Source organism: Gadus macrocephalus, chromosome 5, assembly GCF_031168955.1.
Source record: "Gadus macrocephalus chromosome 5, ASM3116895v1".
NCBI lineage: Eukaryota > Metazoa > Chordata > Actinopteri > Gadiformes > Gadidae > Gadus > Gadus macrocephalus.
The window spans coordinates 19,871,864-19,881,330 of NC_082386.1; the positions used below are offsets into that span (position 1 = coordinate 19,871,864).

The 9,467-nt window shown below is 46.6% G+C and overlaps 1 protein-coding gene across 2 annotated transcripts; it reads left to right on the plus strand.

The window, feature by feature from the left end:
• Positions 1-68: 68 nt before the first annotated feature.
• vps29 (VPS29 retromer complex component) lies at positions 69-4,061 on the plus strand. Of its 2 annotated transcripts, none has more exons than XM_060051676.1 (4): positions 69-225; positions 2,025-2,216; positions 2,844-3,079; positions 3,930-4,061. In XM_060051676.1, exons 1-4 carry the CDS (start codon positions 223-225, stop codon positions 4,045-4,047), a joined length of 549 nt encoding a protein of 182 aa, XP_059907659.1. In that variant the 5' UTR covers positions 69-222; the 3' UTR covers positions 4,048-4,061. The 2 variants fall into 2 exon arrangements, with proteins under 2 accessions (XP_059907659.1, XP_059907658.1); XM_060051675.1 differs by lacking the exon at positions 69-225 and adding an exon at positions 267-1,100.
• The last annotated feature ends 5,406 nt before the right edge of the window (positions 4,062-9,467 follow it).

The following is a 9,467-nucleotide window of genomic DNA, read 5'->3' on the forward strand; positions in this document are numbered from 1 at the left end:
TATTTAGTGACATTTATGTTTAAATGTGTTAACCTAACGTCCTTATCTCAATGACTTGCTTGTTCCAACGCATATTTTATTTTGAAGAACCCAAAACCAGACACCGGAAGTCTCCCTGAAACCAACTGTTCCCACCTCCTCCTCTCTCATTGGTTGACGTCTCCAGGATTTACGTGCGTCGATGCTTCCTGAACTTGACTAGCAGCAGCAGAAAAATAGAAGATGGTAAGTACTAAAATGTAAAAACGGCCGATTGTGTCCGCCTCACAGGTGGTGTTGTGGGCACCGAACCCGTCACGGCCCAGCGCGGAGCCTCCGTGAGGCCGTGGAGCTGAGGTCTGGGGTCCATCCCGAGGCGGCTCCCGTCACATGACCAGCACTCACCCAGCTCGCTGGCTGCTATACACTTCCAGCACATCTGCTCGTTTCTCGTTCATTGGCACGATCCTTGTTCTTTTTTGTCACCTTTCGGTTCTATTCACTTGATTGTCTGTTGCGTGGAAACAATTCACACACACACACTGACAGTTAAACACACACACATAAACACACTGTTGGCCAACATGTCTGGTTGCTAGGCTAGGAAGCTAACATGTATTAGTATGAGCAATTTATGCAACTAAGCTAAAAATCAAGTTTGGTGAAATTAGTTAGACATTATGGTCTTTTTATTTGATTCTTTAGATGGTTCACAGGATGAATGTCAGTGATGTTTATTTAACTTGAGCGTAGTGTTAGTTCATTTGCTTTTGGATTTCAGTATTTGTCTTTCCCACTCTAAAACGGGATAAGGTTAATACAGGCGGGTTCACCCTCACTCTCCACTAACTAGCACTAACGCAATCACTTTGTCATTCGATTTGTTCTGTTCTTTATTTATTCACACTAATAAATCAGCCTGCCATCCACTTTTAATTTCTAATTTCACTTTTACTTCTTGTCCCAACTTGTTTCTTCTCTTATTTTTGTTTTCCACCTGAACCTTCGACCTTTGACCCATGCACCACCTCCTTCTCTCCACACACACCCTCCTTCCTCCCTGCCCCACCTCTTCCCCCATCCCCCACTTCTGTTCTCCGCTCCACCAGTCTGGTCACCGGGTAAGTTCCAACACTCACGCTCTCTACCGGCTCACTCTAACCCTTGGCCCTCGGTCTTCCAGCTGCTAGGTCTCTCGAGGGAGCGTAGAGCTGCCTACTTCCTCCACCTCTTCTGCTCTCATTAACCCATCAGATCTCAACCAAAACCTATTTCTTAATGTTAGGCTTTCATCCTCTTTTCATCCTTATCTTTCACCGTGTGTTGATGTGACAGTTGGATTAACCCTACCTGGTTGTGGGGGCATTAAATGTATTGTGTTGTGCTGTCGGCCCTTCCAACCAGACAATCTGCCTTAAAGACTGACCACAGAGCTGTTACAGTCTCAGCAACGTGATTTGACAATCCAAAGTCTGGCTTGACCCGTCCTCATAATAATGAACAATTATAATGTGTAATTTAATGTTGTACGGTATACCGATACTAGAAAGGTATCACGATACCCTCACACAAAAAACGATAGGCACATTTTTAGTTTTGATACTTTTATAAAAAAAAAAAGGCATAATTTTGGTATTCGTGCAACATTAGTTTAATATCTCATGAAAAAAAAAAAGACTTTGAGAAACTTTTTCCGGGCTATAGACCAACAAAGGTGGCGTCGGAATAAATTAATATAAATAATAAAATATATATATATTATTAATATCAAATATTGTTTTTTCAAAGAGCAGACAAGACAAACTAATCTCCGCACGGTGGACCTCTTAATGGACTCTAACTAATCCCTGTGGTCTCTCTGAGCTCCTGACCTGTAGCTAGTAGCCCCATGCTACTCTGGGTGCTGGCTAACGTGTGTGTGTGTGTGTGTGTGTGTGTGTGTGTGTGTGTGTGTGTGTGTGTGTGTGTGTGTGTGTGTGTGTGTGTGTGTGTGTGTGTGTGAACCTGTGTGTGTGTGTGTGCGTGCCCCCCCCCCTGCCCCCCAGTTGGTCCTGGTGCTAGGCGACCTCCACATCCCCCACCGCTGCAACACGCTGCCGGCCAAGTTCAAGAAGCTGCTGGTCCCGGGGAAGATCCAGCACATCCTGTGCACGGGGAACCTGTGCACCAAGGAGAGCTACGACTACCTGAAGACGCTGGCCGGGGACGTGCACATCGTCAGGGGAGACTTCGATGAGGTGGGTGGGCCCTACTGGGACACTGGCCCTGCGTACACACAGATAGACCACCAGCCAGGCTGCCCGTCGTGAAAGTCTGTTTGTTATTCAAATACTACCAGTGTAGTGAACAGTGGGGTGCTGTTGCTATAGCAGCTAGTCAATTAGTGAACAGTGAGGTGCGGTTGCTATAGCAGCTAGTCAATTAGTGAACAGTGAGGTGCGGTTGCTAAGCAACAGCTGGTAAGTTAGAGAACAGTGAGGTGCTGTTGCTATAGCAGATGGTCACTGTAGTGAACAGTGAGTTCGGTTGGTATAGCAGCTGGTCAGTGTAGTGAACAGTGAGGTGAATATTGAGGTGCTGTTGCTATGGCAGCATGTTAGTGTGTCGAACAGTGAGGTGCGGTTGCTATAGCATCAGCTGGTTAGTTAGTGAACAGTGAGGTGCTGTTGCTATAGCAGCATGTCAGTGTAGTGAACAGTGTAGTGAACAGTGAGGGGCTGTTGCTACAGCAGCATGTCAGTGTAGTGAACAGTGAGGGGCTGTTGTTGCTATAGCAGCATGTCAGTGTAGTGAACAGTGAGGAGCGGGTCAGTGTAGTGGTCTGAAAGAGTCAAAGCATACGTCTCTCCCCCCGCCGCGTCCAGAACCTCAACTACCCGGAGCAGAAGGTGGTGACGGTGGGCCAGTTCAAGATCGGGCTGATCCACGGCCACCAGGTGGTCCCCTGGGGGGACATGGCCAGCCTGGGGCTGCTGCAGCGCCAGCTCGACGTGGACATCCTCATCTCCGGACACACGCACAAGTTCGAGGCCTTCGAGAGCCAGAACAAGTTCTACATCAACCCCGGCTCGGCCACCGGGGCCTACAACGCGCTGGAAAGGTGAGTTCGCCCCCGGGAGGGGTCTGACGTGAGCGCCGCTGGCAGGGCTGCTCGTATCGCTACCGCCACTGTGAGCACCCCTAGAGGACTATCGGCATCCTTTAAGCACAACTACTGTTGATACCATACGAGGCCTGTTAGCACTGCTAGAGGCCTGTTAGCACTGCTAGAGGCCTGTTGGCACTGCTAGAGGCCTGTTAGCACTGCTAGAGGCCTGTTAGCACTGCTAGAGGCCTGTTAGCACTGCTAGAGGCCTGTTAGCACTGCTAGAGGCCTGTTAGCACTGCTAGAGGCCTGTTAGCACTGCTAGGGGCCTGTCAGCACTGCTAGGGGCCTGTTAGCACTGCTAGAGGCCTGTTAGCACTGCTAGAGGCCTATTAGCACTGCTAGGGGCCTATTAGCACTGCTAGGGGCCTATTAGCACTGCTAGGGGCCTATTAGCACTGCTAGGGGCCTATTGGCACTGCTAGGGGCCTATTGGCACTGCTAGGGGCCTATTGGCACTGCTAGGGGCCTATGAGCACTGCTAGGGGCCTATTAGCACTGCTAGAGGCCTATTGGCACTGCTAGAGGCCTATTAGCACTGCTAGAGGCCTATTGGCACTGCTAGAGGCCTATTAGCACTGCTAGAGGCCTATTAGCACTGCTAGGGGCCTATTAGCACTGCTAGGTATTTTGGAAATGATAACAGCCCCCTAGCACATGTCATAGGGCTCTAGCGTTGTGAAAAGCACTAGTCGGTACAAATGCAACCCAGTCTGAACCAGATGCTGTGTTAAGCCATGTGAAACCGAGCGAGTCCTGACGCACCGGGGGGTCTCACCGCCGGCCCCGCCCTCTGTTCCCATAGCAACATCATCCCCTCCTTCGTGCTCATGGACATCCAGGCGTCCACGGTGGTGACGTACGTGTACCAGCTCATCGGCGACGACGTCAAGGTGGAGCGCATCGAGTACAAGAAGTCCTAGGAGCCTGTGTGGAGGAGGAGAGGGGGAGGGAGGGAGTGGGGGAGCCCTGGAGGGAGGGAGGGAGGAAGGGAGGAGGGGGGGAGGGAGGGACGGAGAGGGGGGGGCCCTGGAGCGAGGGAGAGAGTGGGGGAGGTGTTGTCGACTGCAGAGGAGGTGAGGGTGGGGTTGACTCCAGAGCTGCGGAGATGACTGCAGAGGTGGGGGTCGGCGAGGGCTCAGGAGGACTCGAGGGTGGATGCAGAGGGAGGTTGGGGTCATTTCATTCCTTTGGAGTATACCCAAACTCATGCTGGTGGTATAACCCCCCCCCCCCCCATCCCCATCCCCGGTCCAAGCAGGGTTGCCACGGCGACGGGGCGTCCCGCCGGTGTGTATAATGACCCGCCCGTCTGCTCGTGTCCGCGTGCGACTCGCTAGCCGTAGACCACGCCCAGGTCACATGTATTTGTAATCTTAAAGATATATTTGGTGCCATTTTGTTCTTTTGTTGTTTATTTTCACTCCTTAACCCTGTTTGGGTCTGCGCCATCCCGACCACGGCCAGACCGGCCAGCTAACAATTATGTTCTTTCCAGAATAAAAGTCTCATTACACTTGAGCTCCTGGGCTTCTGTTTACTTGTAACCGATCAAAGTGGAAGAGAGGACTAGTAAAGTTAACTATTGATTACGCCCCCATCCACCTAGATGGGGCCCCCAGGATCCACCTAGATGGGGAGATGCGAGAAGACCTTGTAGTGCTTGGAGGAAAGGTGGTTCGAATTCTAAGAATGCTTAGGAAAGGAGCCTCGATGCTTCCTTTAACCCTCCTTTAGCATAGGTTACTCCTGAGCTTCCTTTGCGAAAGTCAAGGAGGTAGTGGTATCCCATAATCCTTATGTTGCCACCGACGGAGTTTACCGAGAGACACGGTAAAGCAGAAGAATAGAAGAGAAAAAAATACAATTGAAAATAATGGATACCAATTCCAGAAACATAATTATTTGAATATAAATGAATTCATTTATTGCTGGTTAGTAGGCACATAAAATAAACCATAAGAAAAGAAAATGCCAACTTCACATTTAAGAAAGACTACTGCGGCAGTTAATTTCAACATCAACATAAGTTTAGCCTCTTTTTTTTCACATGTGAATTGGAATTCAAGTGGCCTCAAATATTTTCGTTGGCCAAGTCCGACCTAAGTGATTCTCACTGTTGGCGACAACCTGATTGAAATCAATAACGAGAAGAACGTATGGATCAAAAGAGAGCTTGTTGTAGTCAATCTTCGGAAAATTGTAGTTTCACTATAGAGACGCTAGAGGTCGCTAATACCCCCCGTCGCGCAATGACGTCGGTTGGAGTCGAATTAATTTTAAACAGTGCTGTCTTTTTACCTATGTTCGAAAGGAATCACCTTTTCATCTCTCCTTGACCCGATGACGTTTTCCACAAAGGTTAAGGAAAGGAGGCATAAAGGTTAGGAGATTTGACTATTCGTCACACTCCACAGACGCATACAATTTAAATGATTACATGGATATTCTCCTGTACAAAGGGTACAGGAGAAACATTAATCAGACTATTGAGAAGGTAATACTGAAAAGGCTGGTCATACATTTGCACTCCTCGATAATGGGAACTAATCCAAACTATAATACTACTAACCTTTACGGAGAATGAATCCAAACTATAATACTACTAACCGATAGTGAGAATAAGTCCAAACTATAATACTGCTAACCTTTACGGAGAATGAATCCAAACTATTATACTACTAACCGATACTGAGAGTGAATCCAAACTATAATACTACTAACCGATATAAGCGTAGCCGCCAGGGTGTGTGTGGCCGCGGGGTCAGTCGGTCAGCCTGTGTGTCATTCCAAACCCTGTCGCGGGGGTTGTTAAATTGTGCAAAGCTCGCGTGAAACTGAGACTGCGGCTGTACGACGTTGGCCAAGATCTGGTCCGTCCTCCGGTCCGACACGCGTCTGCTCCGAGCCCCCCGCAGCCCCGCAGAACAGGAAGCCCCACCTGGTCCGGACTGCTGGTAAATACTGCTTCCAGAAATGATTATAAACTATATTATAGCAGGGGACAACATATGTCAACTAGCCTCTTCTCTGGCTCACTTACAGTTGGACTGTTGATTAGTGTGCAATGTCCCTGAAATAAACCAATTAAATAAAAATGAAATAACACAAAAGGCTTCATTTAAATAAACATACTCAGGAGAGAGATCCGCCCCACAGCTCTGCTGAAAGAGTTCCCACTCACTCCCGGCCTAAATAGTCTGCTTTCGATTTCCCCTACATCCGGTCTACCTGTCGGATGCCTAGAGCAAGAGGCAACACGCCCTACCTGCTCCTCAACCACCACGTCACTCGGCTTAAAGGAGAGTGTCTCCACTCCCTTTGGAGTCCCCTCAGAGAGTCTCTATCTGGGACTGTCCCCATTAACCGAGTCCAGGTCGTCCTCCATGGACAGGGAGCTCAGACTCTGCCTCAGGGTAGCTTCCAGATCGTCTCCCGCCAGCAGCTCGCTCCAGGAATCTGGGGGAGAAAGGTTTCCTATTGATAGTGAAGATAACGCAACTTTATTGACTGCTAACAACAAGTACTACACAACTAAATGTAACCCATTACTAGAAACATTCAAGCAGTATTAGGAGCATTGAACCTTCCTTAGCAGCGCCCTTAGAGCATTCAAAGAATGTCATTAAACAAACATCCTAATCTTGTCTCGATGCACATGAAGCAGACTGAGTCATAAACATTACACGTCTGTCCCCAACAGAAGCTTCTGTCCCGCTATGAACAGAACTGAACAGCGGTTGTAGATGTATTGTACGTTTACCGTTACCTGTTTCAGTCTTGTTTTTGTTTTGCTCTGCGTTCGGTGGCTGGACCTTTGCACGAGGCCTGTTTTATGAAACACACACATCACAGCATAAGATAATACTTATCACATTCTTAATGTTGCATTTAAAAAATGGACCCACTATTACAGTTATAAACTTTTAGAATATTATAATTGATGATCTACTTTGATATTGTTTAGATCGATTATAGAAATAAAATACTTTATTGATCCACTTTCCATGATGCAGCATGTTGGTGGTGACTCACCTCTTTTTGGCAGGGAGTTTAGTGAGACTCGTTTTCCCAGAGTGCTTTGCAGCAGCGGTTTTGATTGGCTGCTTATGTTTTCCCCGCCCCCCGGTTTTTGACTGCGGCTCTTCAGGTTCCAGCGCGGTCTCTGCCTCGGCGGGCCCCAGTGCCATGCCGTCTTCCTCCTCCAGGGGGCCTGCCGGCAGAGGAAGAACAGCATAATAAAACTAAATGTATGTTTGAATTGGATCAACTTCTGAACCTCTAAATGGTCGTCGTTAATCTTCTGTTGAATCAAACCTTACGCTGCCATTAATGTGCCTCTCATGCTCCTCAAATCAATATTCAAAAACAAACCTAAACGTTGCTTCGCGTTCTGTGGAGCTAGTATTGTGTTATGCATGTCTTATTTTATTTTGTATTCATTTATTGATATAGCACATTTCAAAACAAAGTTTCAAAGTGCTTAACAATAAGAACAGATAATCAAAGACAAGAACAATGAAATACAAGATATTACAAGATGCAATACAATTAAAAAGAAAAATACAATAAAATAAGCAAACAAGATAAAATAATTTCAATAGTTCACGAAGGCCATCAGTAAGGAAAAGCCAATTCGATAAAAGTGAGTCTTAAAAAGAGATTTAAAATGGGGTTTTCCTGCGAATACTAGAGCTACGATACAGTGCGGACGGCTACAACCCGTCTCCGAGGAGCCCGGTGTGCAGCGCCGTGAACCTGAGAGCGAAGCAGCCTGTGAGCGGCGGACCCACCCGGTCTGATGCTCCGGCGCAGGACGTTGAGGTAGTGCCGGTTCACCAGGCCGTACACTCGCTCTGCGCTCCGGGGCCCGTCCGCGGCGCCCAGGTACCTCCTCTGGGCCGGGGTCAGCTCGGGGTGCTGGTGGAGCACGAGGTGGTTCTACCTTGTGTAAGTTTATCCCTGACAAACTTGACAATAACTGTCAAGGATTATGGTGACTCTTATTTTAAAATGTCTGTCCATATGAATTGTGAAGGTGTGGAATTGGAATTACATACTTTACTTTGTTCCCTCACTGTCATGTACAAATACCTTTAACAGACACACATATACACCTATATACATGCATGCTTACACTACCAGGGGACCACAATGGAAATAAGCCTATGGGCTTTTTTGTGTTATCTTTTTGACCTGATGCCTATACCTTCGGACATGTGTCAATAAAGTATTTCAATCAATCAATCAATCAAACTGGGCGACACAGTAAACTGTCATTTGCTGTGGTTTAGTGAAAACCTTTACAGGGTAATCTGTAAACAGACACCGACACACGCAGTATAATATGCTCGTTTTCAAACTTATTTAGAAGTGATACTTCAAGAACACTATACTATATAACCACACCGTATGCATATATGCTACTTTTCTGTCGATATTGTATATTACTAGGGTGCATTCGAAAATGGCTGCGTATTTTAAATTGTGCTTGCTCCTGAACGACCCTGTTTCCTACTATGATCCATGGAATGAATCAAAAAGCCTGTTCTTTGACGGACCTTGAGGAAGGGGGCGGGACTCAGTGTGGTGTGGATGCGCACGACGGTTCCCTCGACAGGCCCCTCCCTCTGGAAAGCTGAGATCACGCACACAATAAACTACTACATAATATTGATTATATAGAGCTACATGTCCTCGATTTTAGTTAAGATCAGCTGCACATTAATTATTCAACTTGAACTACTCATGAAATAATTGCCATTCAACATGAGCTAGACATTTAATTGTTGTAATGTAACCTTAGTTATGCATTAGCTATTCAACTGTATAAGCCACTAGTTTGCTGTGTGTTTACTAGAAACCAGTAGGCTATATAAAACCAGTGTAGGGTGTCATTAAATGACTTACTAGCGACTGCATGATGGTCTGTATTCCTGTAAGGGAACATGGTGGTCACTGATCAGTAATAGGCCTACTGGTTTTAGCAGTATCAATACCAACCTGTACTAGTCTTCATTAATATACATTTAATATACAAATGTAGAATCATTGCAGAGTTTACCGCCGGCCACTATGGGATAGTATTTGATTAAAGACCGCTGATCGGTTCAGTTAGGATAACATAATTCATGTAAGTCCATTATCATTCTTTATAGGCTACTTTAGTTGTTGTTGACAAGGTTGGTTAAGTTCCTGATAATATTTTGTTAGACATGTGCATGTAGGAATTGTAGCTTATGTTGTTATTTTGGGTATTGCTTCAGGGCTTCTTCATCTTTGTCATTCAACAAGTAATCTGACATCGAGGAGTGTATTTCTTCAATCATGTTTGGTTAATGAT

Bases quoted from the DNA above. Each gene is read 5' to 3' on its own strand.
- vps29 (XM_060051675.1), top strand. From the start codon at position 999: ATGCACCACCTCCTTCTCTCCACACACACCCTCCTTCCTCCCTGCCCC. The intron at 1,101-2,024 runs GTAAGTTCCAAC...CCTGCCCCCCAG, and splicing joins TCCACCAGTCTGGTCACCGG to TTGGTCCTGGTGCTAGGCGA. The intron at 2,217-2,843 runs GTGGGTGGGCCC...CGCCGCGTCCAG, and splicing joins TCAGGGGAGACTTCGATGAG to AACCTCAACTACCCGGAGCA.